Source organism: Triticum aestivum, chromosome 1B (assembly GCF_018294505.1).
Source record: "Triticum aestivum cultivar Chinese Spring chromosome 1B, IWGSC CS RefSeq v2.1, whole genome shotgun sequence".
Lineage (NCBI taxonomy): Eukaryota > Viridiplantae > Streptophyta > Magnoliopsida > Poales > Poaceae > Triticum > Triticum aestivum.
Genome location: NC_057795.1, coordinates 676,063,800 through 676,081,542, shown reverse-complemented (window position 1 = coordinate 676,081,542; position 17,743 = coordinate 676,063,800). Strand labels below are relative to the sequence as shown.

General features: G+C 47.0%; 2 protein-coding genes across 3 annotated transcripts; one reads left to right on the top strand and one right to left on the bottom strand.

Annotated features, from left to right (window-relative positions):
* Positions 1–476: 476 nt before the first annotated feature.
* Positions 477–4,277, top strand: LOC123148092 (polygalacturonase At1g48100). 2 transcript variants are annotated; one of them, XM_044567451.1, is made up of 7 exons: positions 477–1,125; positions 2,087–2,218; positions 2,534–2,713; positions 2,803–2,847; positions 2,948–3,155; positions 3,325–3,515; positions 3,587–4,277. In XM_044567451.1, the coding sequence occupies exons 1-7, from the start codon at positions 688–690 to the stop codon at positions 3,983–3,985; spliced, it is 1,593 nt and encodes a 530-aa protein (XP_044423386.1). In that variant the 5' UTR covers positions 477–687; the 3' UTR covers positions 3,986–4,277. The 2 variants fall into 2 exon arrangements, with proteins under 2 accessions (XP_044423386.1, XP_044423393.1); XM_044567458.1 differs by having other exon boundaries at positions 2,534–2,775; positions 2,808–2,847.
* A 345-nt stretch (positions 4,278–4,622) lies between these two features.
* Positions 4,623–7,351, bottom strand: LOC123148111 (probable amidase At4g34880). Its single transcript, XM_044567469.1, has 5 exons — positions 6,762–7,351; positions 6,401–6,615; positions 5,898–6,140; positions 5,206–5,404; positions 4,623–5,124 (listed from the first exon to the last, which is right to left on the bottom strand). The coding sequence occupies exons 1-5, from the start codon at positions 7,290–7,292 to the stop codon at positions 4,759–4,761; spliced, it is 1,554 nt and encodes a 517-aa protein (XP_044423404.1). The 5' UTR covers positions 7,293–7,351; the 3' UTR covers positions 4,623–4,758.
* Positions 7,352–17,743: the final 10,392 nt, after the last annotated feature.

The following is a 17,743-nucleotide window of genomic DNA, read 5'->3' as shown; positions in this document are numbered from 1 at the left end:
GGCACAAGCAGCGTCCGGCTTTAAATTAATAAAGGCAACAAGGCCGAAACATTGTCATAGTCATACATACCAAAGTCTGAAGATCAAACAGGGATACAAATCGCGACTCAAAAACGAGCGCTAAAGTTGCAAGAGATACAGCAAAATGAAACGCCAACTTAGCCGCGTCTGTGGACTGCGCGGAGATGTTTGATCTTTGCCAGAATCGTCGCCTTCGCCTGGACGCCATTGCTGAAAAAACAAAGCCCATTTGAAAATATAATTAGCAGGGTGGGGTACAAAGGATTGGATGCCACCTTCATGCCCCGTGAGCCATTAGTACAGGTAGGCTACATTATCGATCTGGCACATTTCTTCATGGATAATGGAGGGCAATTCCCACAACCGATTCTCACGAAAAGAACAAAAGCAACACATGATAAAAGAAAAACTCTGTGCAGTTGCGAGGCTGCAGTTCATCCATCCATTCATATGCCGCTCACGCATGCACGTGACTCAGGGTGGCACCCACCAGAACCCATTCCATTATCTCCATTCTCTCTGCTCCGGCCTCCAAGAAGCATCCATGGCGCTGGCTATTTAAACCCCTCCACTTTCCCTCCTCAGACTGCAAGCCACATACACAGTCTGGACACTGCCATCATCTAAGAACAAGATACTGATCGATACGAAGCTGCAGACGCAGAGATGAGCAAAGGTCTCGCCGTCCTGCTACTCCTCGTCTCGCTTGCTCTGAGCTCCGGCGTCGGCTTCTGCGACGCGAGGAGCGGCAAGCACTGGAGGCAGAACAGAGGACCCTCCTCCAGCTCCATGTTCAGAAGGAAAGGAAAAGGGAAGAACGGCGGCGGTTCCCCTTCCCACAGCCACAGGCAGTACGGCAAAGGGCGTCAGAGTCCTGCAATGCCGGCGCCGCCAAGTCCAGGCGGTGGTCATGGCTATGCGTCGCCGTCTCCACCACCGCCATCGCTGCCACCACAAGCACCCTCTGTGCCACGGTCGCCGCCACCACCTCTGCCCCCGTCGTTGCCGCCACAAGCACCGCCATCGGACGAGCCGTCGCAGGGCACGGTGTTCAACGTGGTTGCTTTCGGAGCGCGGGGTGACGGAGTTACGGATGATACTCAGGTAACCACCAGCACTACCTCTGAAAATACTCTGCTTCCAAATAAACAACATTTGCACCTGAAAAATACAATTTTCAAGTTAGTATGCTGCAGGGACAATCTTGCAAAAATTAGTCTTCTAAAAATAATACTTGTACTCCCCGTGATTGCACAATCACGTTATTGTTTCTTAGTAAGCTGCACGTCATATGCCATCTGGAGCTGGAATATTACATGTCAGGACAAGTGTGTATAATGCAACAACCGTGATTTGTCTTTATGTTTAGATTGTTTTTTTCTCACATGATTGGGCATATGTCTTTACTCATCATGCTGGATTCTAGTACTGTATTTAGTTGGGGTCTATGAGTAAAAGAAGGTATCATGTCGATGAATGACTCACAAGAATAAAAGCTTTCTATAGCAATTGCATTCTTGCAAGACATTTTTCTTTTTTTTCAAAGCATTCTTGCAAGACATTTTATATGTGCCCGGAAAAAATATGTGCAGGAAAAAAATATAAGTGCCAGAAAGGAACTGAAGTTTTGCGGTTCCCTAAGAATATGACAATCCTCAAATTTAGTAGAGTTATTGGTTCTTTTTATCGGTTCTTGATGTTTTTCTTGTTTTTAAAGAGAATCGTCTCGATCAGAAAACTTAAAGACCAAACTAAATTATACTATGGGTTCTCACCAAGGAATTACCCTAATTTTCCAATCAACACAAACTTGGAATTTTGAAAATAAATATGCATTTTTTTCCTTATATTTCCTTTTAAGGCAAGAAGTTATGTCTTGTACCCATGTACCGATCACAATAGCAAAGAAGTGTTCAGTAAACAATGCTATGGAGTGCACTTGAAATCTGACCTACACAGTTGGTATCACCAATTCACCATGCATGCCATGATATGATGACACACTACATTATCCTTTCCCAACAAAGATTGAACATAATTATTACGTATTATCTATATATTGCAGGCTTTTGAAGCAGCATGGGCAGCAGCGTGCAAGGTGGAGGCATCGACGGTTCTTGTACCACCTGAACTCGAGTTCGTTGTTGGCCCAATCTCATTTTCGGGGCCTAACTGCAAACCTAACATTCTGTTCCAGGTAACATTATTCCTTATCCCAAAGCATATATACACACCAGAAATAAGTCCTCCATTACTTGAAGGAAGTCAACAACTATACACCAGAGTATTATCATGGTTGTTGTTTGATGCTCTTTGCACACTTACCAAAGTATAGACAGACATTCAACTCAATCAGAATATTCTGTTTGGAGGTTGTAATTGAAACTCTCTGAAGCTCTACAATATGCCCAATCCAGATTACTTGCTAGTACATTCCAATCGGTGTGTTAGTTATGCAACAACAAATTAAATAAGAAGTGCTGGTTTTAAATGTCGTGTTTTCGTTTTGTAGCTGGATGGAACCATTTCGGCTAAAACTGGCGCGAGAGCGTGGGGCTCCGGTTTGCTTCAGTGGCTCGAGTTCACAAAACTAAATGGGATATCAATTCAAGGCAGTGGTGTCATAAATGGTCAGGGTAAAGAATGGTGGACCTATTCAGATTCAAATGATGATGATGATGATATGGACTCAGTAAGGCCTGACCATCTAACAGCTTCCTTACTTAATAAACAACTCAAAAGTAGACAAATCTAATTGCTTACTTTGGATGCTTCCAACAGTACACTGATCAGGAGCTGGAGAAGATGCCACAGATTAAACCCACGGTAAGCACATTATTAATTTTCTATTGCAGAACTTGAATATCTTTGAAGTTGCATACCAGAACAAATTAAGCAGCTAGTGGTTGCGTACTCTGCTATGCAGGCGCTAAGGTTTTACGGCAGTTCCGATGTCAGAGTAACTGGTATCAGCATCATCAACAGCCCGCAGTGCCATCTGAAGTTCGATAGCTGTCAGGGAGTCATGGTTCATAACCTCACCATCTCTTCCCCTGAGAATAGCCCCAACACTGATGGAATACACCTGCAAAACTCCAAGGATGTCAACATTCACCACACTGACCTGGCCTGCGGTAATGTTCCTCGCAATTTTATTTTATTTTGCGATGTCACAAAACTTGATTCGAGCAGTTAGGATGTACCACGTAATGTCCTATCCAGATATAATATAGAGAGCAGTAGGATAATCTGTATACAGAACCACAAGAAGTTGACATGAAATATTTACCTTGTGCAATGCAGGTGATGACTGCATCTCCATCCAGACAGGCTGCAGCGACGTAAACATACATAATGTGAACTGCGGACCAGGCCATGGGATCAGCATTGGTGGCCTAGGGAGGTACAACACCAAGGCATGTGTCTCCAACATCACTGTAAGAGATGTCAACATGTTCAAAACAATGACCGGTGTCAGGATCAAGACTTGGCAGGTAATCACTAACCCGACCTCTAAGGACCACTGAATTTACATATATCTGACCACACTGAGTTGCCAATGTAGGGTGGCTCAGGGCTGGTCCAGGGCATAAGGTTCTCCAACATACACATGTCAGAGGTTCAGACGCCCATCATGATCGACCAGTTCTACTGCGACAAAACATCGTGCACGAACCAGACCTCGGCGGTGGCGGTCTCGGGCGTGCAGTACGAGAACATCCGGGGGACTTTCACGATCAAGCCCGCCCATTTCGCGTGCAGCGACAGCTCGCCGTGTTCGGAGATCACCCTGACCGGGATACAACTGAGACCCCTGGTAGTGCCTCAGTACCACACATGCAGCAGCCCCTTCTGCTGGCAGGCCTTCGGGGAGCTGTACACTCCCACCATCCCTCCTATTTCATGCTTGCAGCTCGGCAAGCCGGCCGGGAACCGCGTGCTGTCGGACCACGATCAGTGCTGAAACACTCTAGACGATCCAGAAACTCTTGGGTGGTGTGGATACATACAGCTTTTGTTAGGATGTGGATGTCATGGCATGTACCACATTTTTTTTTGATAAGTATAGAATAGTGCTCGTGCAGCATCTGCAGTGTTGTAGTATGATGCAGTGTAGTTGTAGGAGATACCTGAAAAGTGAGAAGAAACGCAAGGCCATTAGTGTGATCAATCTATGAGAGCAGCCATATGAAATTATAAATATGGCGACTACCCATCATTATAAAAACCTATCGATATGACAGCAAAGATGGTGAAGAAGGTGATGCCACCAACATATTTGTTTCTATGGCCGAAGTCTCATGCTTAAATCTGGCTATTCAAGGCATGAACTTCAGGTTACCTTGGCGATATAACCGTCCGATCAATGTATTCTCCAACTTCCCGAGGCTACCACTGTAAGACTTGGCATGGAAGCTACACCAACTAACAAAACCACTCCTAGTCTCCTGCCAGCTTGGCACAGCATACTTACTGGAAACTTACAGGCACCTTGGATCTTAGGAAAACACATCACTCCATGTTGTTTGAGTTCTCAGCATGATAAGAGATGTTGCCAGCAGCTTAAATGAAATGGCTGCAAGTGCAATAGTTGTAGGATAGAAATAAAATGACCAGAAAAAAGAACTCAAGTTGTACTGCGAGGCAACGAAGGAAAGGCCAACAATAGTATAACATCTCAAATTGTCTCCAATTTCAAACTTGAAAAACTTATAAACTGGTGAAACATAGCTGCAATCAAATGACAGAATGCTGCAATATTGGAGGTTTCCTAACTTTCGTTGCCTGCTCAAAGGAATAAGCAATCTCAATAAGCATCGGCTCTGATCCTTTCAACCCCCCAAAGCAAATCGCAAAAGGAACGCCGTTTGAAGCATATCCAGCTGGGACGGTTATTGCTGGATAGCCGCCGATGGCAAGCAGGCTATGAGCAGACGCGCCGGGTGCGACGATCGCGTCCAGTTGATTGGCTCGCATTATCTTCTCAAGGCCTTCCTCACACAGTTTGTTCAGTTTGGCAATGGCACGCTCCTCAGCAGGACCAATGCCATTTGTTGCTTCAGACTGCAGAAGGTAACTCTGGCCAAATTCAGCCATCCTTTCCTGTAAAAAATGTTTCAAGAGTATCATATTCAAAGTTAAGGAAGAATAAACCCGTAAATGAGGTGCACATTGAGTAATTACCTCGACAGGGTTCTTGTTGTTGAAGTCAATTATGTCTGATAATGATCTAACAGGTGAGGTAGCCAGTTCAGACAAGTAAGAGTTGAGGGACAGCTTGAACTCGGCGAGCATAAGAGCACGTTCGCCGCTTTGTACCGCATCATTGATGACTTTCATGGTTGGTATCTCAAGATTGTCCACCAAGATGGCCCCCAGTTGCCTTTCAGTTTTTTAACAACATAAAGGAGTTAGGAACAGCGAATGTATCTTTAGAAAGAGAAACATCAACAGAAAGCAATAAGCACATAACAAGTCATAATTCATCCTTCCTTAATTCAAGTCCTCCTTCGATGTTGATATTGTCATCTACTATTTTGCAATTTTGAAAAATGGCGTTTGGGACGTGGACCCACATGTCTTTCTCACAACCTGTGGCATTTTCAGAACTACAAAGCTTGCAGTGGCATCTGTGCCTTAGCTTGTAACTCTTGCCATCTTAGAAGCTCATACTAATAGTTTTGAGAGTATAATGTTCCCCTGATGCAGAATAGGATTCAGAGCGTATTGAGCCTCCGAAACAACGTTCTGGTGCACCACTCATTAGATGTCTGGCTTATCATAAGCGTCGATCCAGCTTAAAGCGAAGCGCCATCTAAATGATCGATATCGAAGAATAACAAGTATGTCATCAAACAAGAAGAGTGCTGAACTACCTCATAGTGTTAAAGTGGTCTCTGAACACCTTTTCTTGGATGGAGCCTGGGGCGAACCGGAAGAAGTCCTTCCTGAGAATCCCAACCCTCTTGCCCCTTAGACCATCTATGTTCAAGAATTGCCCATAACCGCCTTTCGGGATATACCGAGATGCCGTGCGAGTTGCCTCCGCATCCCGTGGATCATAGCCTACCATTGCCTCCAACACATGCACTGCATCTGAAACTGTCCTACATATTGGCCTGCATCAAGTAAACTACATCAGTAAGAAATAATTAAAATCGGCGTCATCAGATAAATGTAAGTGAGCAAACACGGCACATTGCAACTATCTAATCTTACTGCTGGATTACTCGACATAAGTGGATGCCACATTTCTGAAAGGTAATTAAATTCAGTTAAGCAATGCACAATGTAATGATGTTTGGATCAAATTCAGATAGTAAAATCACACCCCTCCGCTTAACCGATGACCAATGTAAACATTTAGCATAATTTTTACCCGATTGTGTCCATCCTTGGAGATATGATGATCACGCCGGCGCGGCTTGTGAGGCCGACCGTCGGCTTGATTCCGACAACGGAGTTGAAGCTGGACGGGCACATGATGGAGCCGTCCGTCTCCGTCCCAATCGTCACCGCCACCATGTTCGCCGCCGCGGCAATGGCGGAGCCGCTGCTGGACGCGCACGGCGTCGCTGACGGCACATACGGATTCTGCAGCAGCAACGCAATTAGATCACAATGCGTTCATTCAGAGTCAAAATTGAACATGTCAAGTTGCGATTCAAGCTTCCAAGCAAAGGAGAAGCAGAGAAAATTCGTGAAGGAGGCAAGAGGGAAGGGGAGGATCTGCTGCTCACAATGCCCTGGCCGGCGCGGGGGCTCCAGCCGGCGGGGATGCGGGGGCCGCGGAAGTTGCACCACTCGCTGAGGCTGGCGGTGCCGAGGACGACCGCGCCGGCGCACCGGAGCCTCTCGACCACGCCGGCGTCGCGGGCGGGGCGGGACCCGACCAGCGCGAGCGACCCGGCCGTCGCGTTCAGCCTCCCGGATCCGTCGCCGGCCGCCGCGATGTTGTCCTTGATCAGCACGGGGATGCCGTGGAGAGGCGGGAGCGCCGCGCCCTCGAGCTCGAGGCGGGCGGCATCGGCGCGGTCGGCTGCGGCGAGCGCGCCATCGGCATCGATCTCGACGACGGCGTGGAGGGCCGGGTCGAGGGACGCGATGCGGCGCACATAGAGCTCGACGAGGCCGCGGGAGGTGAGCTCGCCGGTGGCGAAGGCGCGGTGGATGGACTCGACCGTGGCCTCCTCCAGCACGAACGCGGCGGCCGTGGAGGCCGCGGCCGCCGCGAGGAGCAGCGGCAGCAGGTGGCGCAGGGGAGGCGGCATTGCCAGTGGTGTGTGTAAGAGGTGGCGATGCGGGAAGACTAACCGTTGACTTTGCAATCAAATGGTATTCGAACCTCTCGCAGATCCCCGCAATCGTCCGCGGACAGAGACGGAGTATTTTTTCATAAGCCGGATGACGTTCATGCAAACACGACCAAAATTCATAGAAACATGACGGATTTCATATAAACACAACGGATTTCATACAAACACGATGAATTTCATTACATTTCAAATATCTAAAACAAAAAAAGACCCGTCCATAAACCTATCCTACGGTGAGGGCGCCCGGCGTCCAAGCCCGTGTCATCCTCCATCCGTCGTCTCTATGAGCACCGGCGATAAGACCAATGAAGTGAAGATGCAGTCCCCGGCGATGAAGAGTAGAACACGGGAGACGGATCGGCCCACATGGGACAGCAGGCATCGCCGCCTGCCGTGGCCTACTCATCCTCGGAGGAGTCCGCTCCTTGTCCGTCGTCGGTGGACGTGAGGTCCATGAGGGAAATAGTGGTGCCGGCGTTGTCGTCATCCGACCGGGTCGGCTGATGGTTCGCCGGCAGCGCAGCTGACGTTGTTCTCGTGCGTGATCGCCTACAGCTGCGCCTCCGTGGTTGCCGCTTCCTGGCGAGCGGCGGTTTGAGCGCGGACGGCATCATAGATGGCACGCTGCTCCGCGACAAAATTTGGGTTCGTCATGGCCTTGATCGCCAAGGCCTTCTCGCTCGCGTGCTCGCCGTAGATCTGGCCCTCAGCCAGCAGGTGCTGCTCCAGGAGGAACATATTGTACCGTTGTTCCTCCTGCGTCTGTTGGAACGTCGACAAAGGCGCCGGAGCAGGATGCACCTCCGCCATGGCAACGTTTAAGTGCGGCTCCTCCATGGTGAAGCCCTTGCATAGGAGGCGCGGGAGCCGGGGCGGAGTCGTCGGAGTCCGTCTCCATCGTGGTGTCGTCCTCGTCGTCGGAGACCTCGGGAGACACTTGCACTATTGTTATTTTCATATCATTCGGTCGTGAAAGTGAAAGGCAATAATAATGATGATTTGATGAAGTGATTGAGATGAAGAAAAGCTGATATGAACTCCTTTTGTCTTTGTTTTTGTAAATATGTCTAGCTCATTGTTGTTGCTCAGTATTATTATGAGTAACATGTATGTGATGAAAATTAAAGATTATAGTTGCTCATGTCATGTTTAAATAGCTAGAATTGGATAATGACTTATCTTGAGTGTTAACATGCATTGAAATGGTTATGATGTACTATGATAGTATGGTATCTCCCTCTGAATGATTTGAGTGGCTTGACTTGGCACATGTTCACGGATGTAGTTGATTCAAAACCAACATAGCCTCCACGATATTTATGTTTATGGTGTTTGATATCCTACTCATGCTCGTATTCAATGTTAGTTATTCTCAATGGATGTTTATGACCGTTTTCACTCTTTGACTGGTCGTTTCTCAATTTATTACTAGTCTTCACCTGTATTAAGCGAGTACTATTTGTGCATCCAAATCCTTAAACCCAAGTTGTTCCAGATGAGTCAACTATATCTACCTATATGTGGTATTACTCTGCTTTTCAAGTAAATTTGCATGTGTCATCTCTAAACATTCAAAAAAGCATTTTTTTTGTGCCCGTATCGCTCATGAAGCGACATGGGGCGGTCAGTATCTTCTCTTGGGGAACGTTGCAGAAAATAAAAATTTCCTACGGTTTCACCAAGATCCATCTATGAGTTCATCTAAGCAACGAGTGAAAGGAGAGATGCATCTACATACCACTTTGTAGATCGCGAGCGGAAGCGTTCAAAAGAACGGGGTTGAGGTAGTCGTTCTCGTCGTGATCCTATCACTGGAGATCCTAGCGCCGAATGGACGACACCTCTGCGTTCAACACACGTACGGTCAGCGTGACGTCTCCTCCGTCTTGATCCAGCAAGGGGGAAGGAGAGGTTGATGATGATCCAGCAGCACGACGGCGTGCTGGTGGATGCAGCAGAACTCCGACAGGGCTTCGCCAAGCAGCTGCGGGAGGAGGATGAGGTGTAGCAGGGGGAGGGAGGCGCCAAGACTTGGGTGCGGCTGCCCTCCCCCCTGCCCTCCTTTATATAGGCCCCCGGGGAGGGGGCGCCGGCCCTGGGAGATGCAATCTCCCAAGGGGGCGGCGGCCAGGGGGGGTGGAGTGCCCCCCAAGGCAAGTGGTGCGCCTCCCCACCTAGGGTTTCCAACCCTAGGCGCAGGGGGGCCCAAGGGGGGCGTACCAGCCCACTAGGGGCTGGTTCCCCTCCCACTTCAGCCCACGGGGCCCTCCGGGATAGGTGGCCCCACCCGGTGGACCCCCGGGACCCTTCCGGTGGTCCCGGTACAATACCGGGTGACCCCGAAACTTTCCCGATGACCGAAACAGCACTTCCTATATAGTTTTCTTTACCTCCGGACCATTCCGGAACTCCTCGCGACGTCCGGGATCTCATCCGGGACTCCGAACAACATTCGGTTTGCTGCATACTCATATTCATACAACCCTAGCGTCACCGAACCTTAAGTGTGTAGACCCTACGGGTTCGGGAGACATGCAGACATGACCAAGACGGCTCTCCGGTCAATAACCAACAGCGGGATCTGGATACCCATGTTGGCTCCCACATACTCCTCGATGATCTCATCGGATGAACCACGATGTCGAGGGTTCAAGCAACCCCGTATACTATTCCCTTTGTCAGACGGTATGTTACTTGCCCGAGACTCGATCGTCGATATCCCAATACATCGTTCAGTCTCGTTACCGGCAAGTCACTTTACTCGTACCGTAATGCATCATCCCGTGACCAGACACTTGGTCACTTTGAGCTCATTATGATGATGCACTACCGAGTGGGCCCAGTGATACCTCTCCGTCATACGGAGTGACAAATCCCAGTCTCGATCTGTGTCAACCCAACAGACACTTTCGGAGATGCCTGTAGTGCACCTTTATAGTCACCCAGTTACGTTGTGACATTTGGTACACCCAAAGCACTCCTACGGTATCCGGGAGTTACATGATCTCATGGTCTAAGGAAGAGATACTTGACATTGGAAAAGCTCTAGCAAAACGAACTACACGATCTTGTGCTATGCTTAGGAATGGGTCTTGTCCATCACATCATTCTCCTAATGATGTGATCCCGTTGTCAACGACATCTAATGTCCATAGTCAGGAAACCATGACTATGTGTTGACCAACGAGCTAGTCAACTAGAGGCTTACTAGGGACGTATTGTGGTCTATGTATTCACACGTGTATTACGATTTCCGGATAATACAATTATAGCATGAATAAAAGACAATTATCATGAACAAGGAAATATAATAATAATCCTTTTATTATTGCCTCTAGGGCATATTTCCAACAGTCTCTCACTTGCACTAGAGTCAATAATCTAGTTACATTGTGATGAATCGAACACCCATAGAGTTCTGGTGTTGATCATGTTTTGCTCGCGAGAGAGGTTTAGTCAATGGATCTACGACATTCAGATCCGTATGTACTTTGCAAATATCTATGTCTCCAGCTTGAACATTTTCACAAATGGATTTGAAGTGACGCTTGATGTGCCTGGTCTTCTTGTGAAACCTGGGCTCCTTGGCAAGGGTAATAGCTCCAGTGTTGTCACAGAAGAGTTTGATCGGCCCCGACGCATTGGCTATGACTCCTAGGTCGGTGATGAACTCCTTCACCCAAATTGCTTCATGCGCTGCCTCCGAGGCTGCCATGTACTCCGCTTCACATGTAGATCCCGCCACGACGCTCTGCTTGCAGCTGCACCAGCTTACTGCTCCACCATTCAACATATACACGTATCCGGTTTGTGACTTAGAGTCATCCAGATCTGTGTCGAAGCTAGCGTCGACGTAACCCTTTACGACAAGCTCTTCGTCACCTCCATAAACGAGAAACATGTCCTTTGTCCTTTTCAGGTACTTCAGGATATTCTTGATCGCTGTCCAGTGTTCCTTGCCGGGATTACTTTGGTACCTTCCTACCAAACTTACGGCAAGGTTTACATCAGGTCTGGTACACAGCATGGCATACATATTAGATCCTATGGCTGAGGCATAGGGGATGACGCTCATCTCTTCTTTATCTTTTGCCGTGGTCGGGCATTGAGCCGAGCTCAATCTCACACCTTGCAGTACAGGCAAGAACCCTTTCTTGGACTGATCCATTTTGAACTTCTTCAAAATCTTATCAAGGTATGTGCTTTGTGAAAGACCTATGAGGCGTCTCGATCTATCCCTATAGATCTTGATGCCTAATATATAAGCAGCTTCTCCAAGGTCCTTCATTGAAAAACACTTATTCAAGTAGGCCTTAATGTTGTCCAAGAATTCTATATCATTTCCCATCAAAAGTATGTCATCTACATATAATATGAGAAATGCTACAGAGCTCCCACTCACTTTCTTGTAAACGCAGGCTTCTCCATAAGTCCGCATAAACCCAAACGCTTTGATCATCTCATCAAAGCGAATGTTCCAACTCCGAGATGCTTGCACCAGCCCATAAATGGATCGTTGGAGCTTGCATACTTTGTTAGCATTCTTAGGATCGACAAAACCCTCCAGCTGCATCATATACAGTTCTTCCTTAAGATGCCCGTTAAGGAATGCCGTTTTGACGTCCATCTGCCATATCTCATAATCATAGTATGCGGCAATTGCTAACATGATTCGGGCGGACTTAAGCTTCGCTACGGGAGAGAAAGTCTCATCGTAGTCAATCCCTTGAACTTGCCGATAACCCTTAGCGACAAGTCGAGCTTTATAGATGGTGACATTACCATCCGCGTCCGTCTTCTTCTTAAAGATCCATTTGTTTTCTATCACTCGCCGATCATCGGGCAAGTCAGTCAAAGTCCATACTTTGTTTTCATACATGGATTCTATCTCGGATTTCATGGCTTCTAGCCATTTGTTGGAATCTGGGCCCGCCATCGCTTCTTCATAGTTCGAAGGTTCACTGTTGTCTAACAACATGATTTCCAGGACAGGGTTGCCATACCACTCTGGTGTGGAACGTGTCCTTGTGGACCTACGAAGTTCAGTAGCAACTTGATCAGAAGTACCTTGATCATCATCATTAATTTCCTCTCCATTCGGTGTAGGCACCACAGGAACGTTTTCCTGAGCTGCACTACTTTCCGGTTCAAGAGGTAGTACTTCATCGAGTTCTACTTTCCTCCCACTTACTCCTTTCGAGAGAAACTCTTTTTCCAGAAAGGATCCGTTCTTGGCAACAAAGATCTTGCCCTCGGATCTTAAGTAGAAGGTATACCCAATGGTTTCCTTAGGGTATCCTATGCAGACGCATTTTTCCGACTTGGGTTCGAGCTTTTCAGGTTGAAGTTTCTTGACATAAGCATCGCATCCCCAAACTTTCAGAAACGACAGCTTAGGTTTCTTCCCAGACCATAATTCATACGGTGTCGTCTCAACGGATTTAGACGGTGCCCTATTTAAAGTGAATGTAGCTGTCTCTAGAGCGTATCCCCAAAATGATAGCGGTAAATCGGTAAGAGACATCATAGATCGCACCATATCCAATAGAGTGCGATTACGATGTTCGGACACACCGTTACGGTGAGGTGTTCCAGGCGGCGTGAGTTGTGAAACGATTCCACATTTTCTTAAGTGTGTACCAAATTCGTGACTTAAATATTCTCCTCCACGATCCGATCATAAGAATTTTATCTTTCGGTCACGTTGATTCTCTACTTCATTCTGAAATTCCTTGAACTTTTCAAAGGTCTCAGACTTGTGTTTCATCAAGTAGACATACCCATATCTACTCAAGTCATCAGTGAGAGTGAGAACATAACGATATCCTCCGCGAGCCTCAACGCTCATTGGACCACACACATCAGTATGTATGATTTCCAATAAGTTGGTTGCTTGCTCCATTGTTCCGGAGAACGGGGTCTTGGTCATTTTGCCCATGAGGCATGGTTCGCATGTGTCAAATGATTCATAATCTAGAGACTCTAAAAGTCCATCAGCATGGAGCTTCTTCAAGCGCTTGACACCAATGTGACCAAGGCTGCAGTGCCACAAGTATGTGGGACTATCGTTATCAACTTTACATCTTTTGGTATTCACACTATGAATATGTGTAACATTACGTTCGAGATTCATTAAGAATAAACCATTGACCATCGGGGCATGACCATAAAACATATCTCTCATATAAATAGAACAACCATTATTCTCGGATTTAAATGAGTAGCCATCTCGTATCAAACGAGATCCAGATACAATGTTCATGCTCAAACTTGGCACTAAATAACAATTATTGAGGTTTAAAACTAATCCCATAGGTAAATGTAGAGGTAGCGTGCTGACGGCGATCACATCGACCTTGGAACCATTCCTGACGCGCATCGTCACCTCGTCCTTCGCCAGTCTCCGCTTATTCCGCAGCTCCTGCTGTGAGTTACAAATGTGAGCAACGGCACCGGTATCAAATACCCAGGAGTTACTACGAGTACTGGTAAGGTACACATCAATTACATGTATATCAAATATACCTTTAGTGTTGCCGGCCTTCTTGTCCACTAAGTATTTGGGGCAGTTCCGCTTCCAGTGACCCTTCCCCTTACAATAAAAGCACTCAGTCTCAGGCTTGGGTCCATTCTTTGACTTCTTCCCGGCAACTGGCTTACCGGGCGCGGCAACATCTTTGCCGTCCTTCTTGAAGTTCTTCTTACCCTTGCCCTTCTTGAACTTAGTGGTCTTATTGACCATCAACACCTGATGTTCTTTCTTGATTTCAACCTCTGCTGACTTCAGCATTGAGAATACTTCAGGAATGGTCTTCACCATCCCCTGCATATTGTAGTTCAACACAAAGCTCTTGTATCTCGGTGGGAGCGACTGAAGGATTCTGTCAATGACCGCCTCTTCCGGGAGGTTGATCTCCAACTGGGACAGGCGGTTGTGCAACCCAGACATTTTGAGTATGTGCTCACTGACAGAACTGTTTTCCTCCATCTTACAACTATAGAACTTGTCGGAGACTTCATATCTCTCGACCCGGGCATGAGCTTGGAAAACCATTTTCAGCTCCTCGAACATCTCATATGCTCCGTGCTTCTCAAAACGCTTTTGGAGCCCCAGTTCTAAGCTGTAAAGCATGCCGCACTGAACGAGGGAGTAATCATCAGCACGTGATTGCCAAGTGTTCATAATGTCTTGGTTCTCTGGGATGGGTGCTTCACCTAGCGGTGCATCTAGGACATAATCTTTCTTGGCTACTATGAGGATGATCCTCAGGTTTCGGACCCAGTCCGAATAGTTGCTGCCATCATCTTTCAGCTTGGTTTTCTCTAGGAACGCGTTGAAGTTCATGTTGACATGAGCGTTGGCCATTTGATCTACAAGACATATTTTGCAAAAGTTTTAGACTAAGTTCATGATAATTAAGTTCATCTAATCAAATTATTTAATGAACTCACACTCAGATTAGACATCCCTCTAGTCATCTAAGTGTTACACGATCCGAGTCGACTAGGACGTGTCCGATCATCACGTGAGACGGACTAGTCATCATCGGTGAACATCTTCATGTTGATCGTATCTTCCATACGACTCATGTTCGACCTTTCGGTCTCTGTGTTCCGAGGCCATGTCTGTACATGCTAGGCTTGTCAAGTTAACCCTAAGTGTTCTGCATGTGTAAATCTGTCTTACATCCGTTCTATGTGAACGTAAGGATCTATCACACCCGATCATCATGTGGTGCTTCGAAACGACGAACTTTAGCAACGGTGCATAGTTAGGGGGAACACTTTCTTGAAATTATTATAAGGGGTCATCTTATTTACTACCGCCGTTCTAAGTAAACAAGATGCATAAAACATAATAAACATCACATGCAATTATATAGTAGTGACATGATATGGCCAATATCATATAGCTCCTTCGATCTCCATCTTCGGGGCTCCATGATCATCTTCGTCACCGGCATGACACCATGATCTCCATCATTGTGTCTTCATGAAGTTGTCACGCCAACGACTACTTCTACTTCTATGGCTAACATGTTTAGCAATAAAGTAAAGTAATTTACATGGCGTTCTTCAATGACACGCAGGTCATACAAAAAATAAAGACAACTCCTATGGCTCCTGCCGGTTGTCATACTCATCGACATGCAAGTCGTGATTCCTATTACAAGAACATGATCTCATACATCACAATATATCATTCATCATTCATCACAACTTCTGGCCATATCACATCACATGACAATTGCTGCAAAAACAAGTTAGACGTCCTCTAATTGTTGTTGCATCTTTTACGTGGCTGCAATAGGGTTCTAGCAAGAACGTTTTCTTACCTACGAATAACCACAACGTGATTTTGTCAACTTCTATTTACCCTTCATAAGGACCCTTTTCATCTAATCCGCTCCAACTAAAGTAGGAGAGACAGACACCCGCTAGCCACCTTATGCAACTAGCGCATGTCAGTCGGTGGAACCTGTCTCACGTAAGCGTACGTGTAAGGTCGGTCCGGGCCGCTTCATCCCACAATACCGCTGAAGCAAGAAAAGACTAGTACACTAGTAGAAAAAGAGGCTTCCGTCCAGCCTCATTAGTCGCGAAACTGTAGGAACCGCGACTAATGAAGTCTTCAGTCGCGGTTCGGCAGATGAACCGCGACCAAATGCCTGGGCCCAGGGCGCTCGCGGGCTTTAGTCGCGGTTGGCCAGGCCAACCGCGACTAAAGGTGCCCAAAGGCCTTTAGTCGCGGTTGGCCTGGCCAACCGCGACTAAAGCTCGCGGGCTTTAGTCGCGGTTTGCCAGGCCAACCGCGACTAAAGGTGCGCAAAGGCCTTTAGTCGCGGTTGGCCAGGCCAACCGCGACTAAAGCTCCTCCCCTATATATACCAGTTCAGCACGCTCACTTAGCCATTTGGTGCCACTTCTCTTCACAAGCTTCACAAGGGGGTGTAGGTTTGCTTTTGGTTCCTCTTATGCACACAAGGTGTTTGATGAAATGCCCTAAGAGGGTGAAACAAACATGATATGAAGTGTTGGAGCCACACTTGAGGTTCCTCATTTATTTTTTCCTCCTCGATCGCGGTTAGCAACTTGAACCTTTCATGCATGTGTGTCATTGATAAAATATGCATGTGTGCAGTTCATTGTTTAATTTATATTATTTGTAGCTAGTTAGTTTAACAAATGCATGATGGTTAATTATATATTTTATATTATAATAATGCAGATGAATCGGCAATGGATGTACGGTAACCGACTCTCCGGCGAGTTCACTACGGGTTTGAAAGATTTCCTCGTAGTGGCTAATGCGAACAAGCAGGGGGGTTTTGTTATCTGTCCATGTGTTATCTGTAAGAATCAGAAGGGTTACTCTTCCTCAAGAGATGTTCACATGCATCTGCTTCGGCACGGTTTCATGCCAAGCTATAATTGTTGGACCAAGCATGGAGAAAGAGGGGTTATAATGGAAGAAGATGAAGAAGGGGATGATTTCATCGATGAAAGCTATCTTGCTCATTTCGGTGATACTTTCATGGAGGATGCTGAAGCTGAAGGGGAAGGTGAAGAAGAGGCACGTGATGATCCCGTTGATGATCTTGGTCGGACCATTGCTGATGCACGGAGACGCTGCGAAACTGAAAAGGAGAGGGAGAATTTGGATCGCATGTTAGAGGATCACAGAAAGGCGCTGTACCCCGGATGCGATGATGGTCTGAAAAAGCTGGGCTGCACACTGGATTTGCTGAAATGGAAGGCAGAGGCAGGTGTAGCTGACTCGGCATTTGAAAACTTGCTGAAAATGTTGAAGAATATGTTTCCAAAGGATAACGAGTTGCCCGCCAGTACGTACGAAGCAAAGAAGGTTGTCTGCCCTCTAGGTTTAGAGGTTCTGAAGATACATGCATGCATCAACGACTGCATCCTCTACCGCGGTGAATACGAGAATTTGAATGAATGCCCGGTATGCACTGCATTGCGTTATAAGATCAGAGGCGATGACCCTGGTGACGATGTTGAGGGCCAGAAACCCAGGAAGAGGGTTCCCGCCAAGGTGATGTGGTATGCTCCTATAATACCACGGTTGAAACGTCTGTTCAGGAACAAAGAGCATGCCAAGTTGTTGCGATGGCACAAAGAGGACCGTAAGTCGGACGGGGAGTTGAGACACACCGCAGATGGAACGCAATGGAGAAAGATCGACAGATGGTTCAAAGATTTTGCAGCTGACGCAAGGAACATAAGATTTGCTCTAAGTACGGATGGCATGAATCCTTTTGGCGAGCAGAGCTCCAGCCATAGCACCTGGCCCGTGACTCTATGCATCTACAACCTTCCTCCTTGGTTGTGCATGAAGCGGAAGTTCATTATGATGCCAGTGCTCATCGAAGGTCCGAAGCAACCCG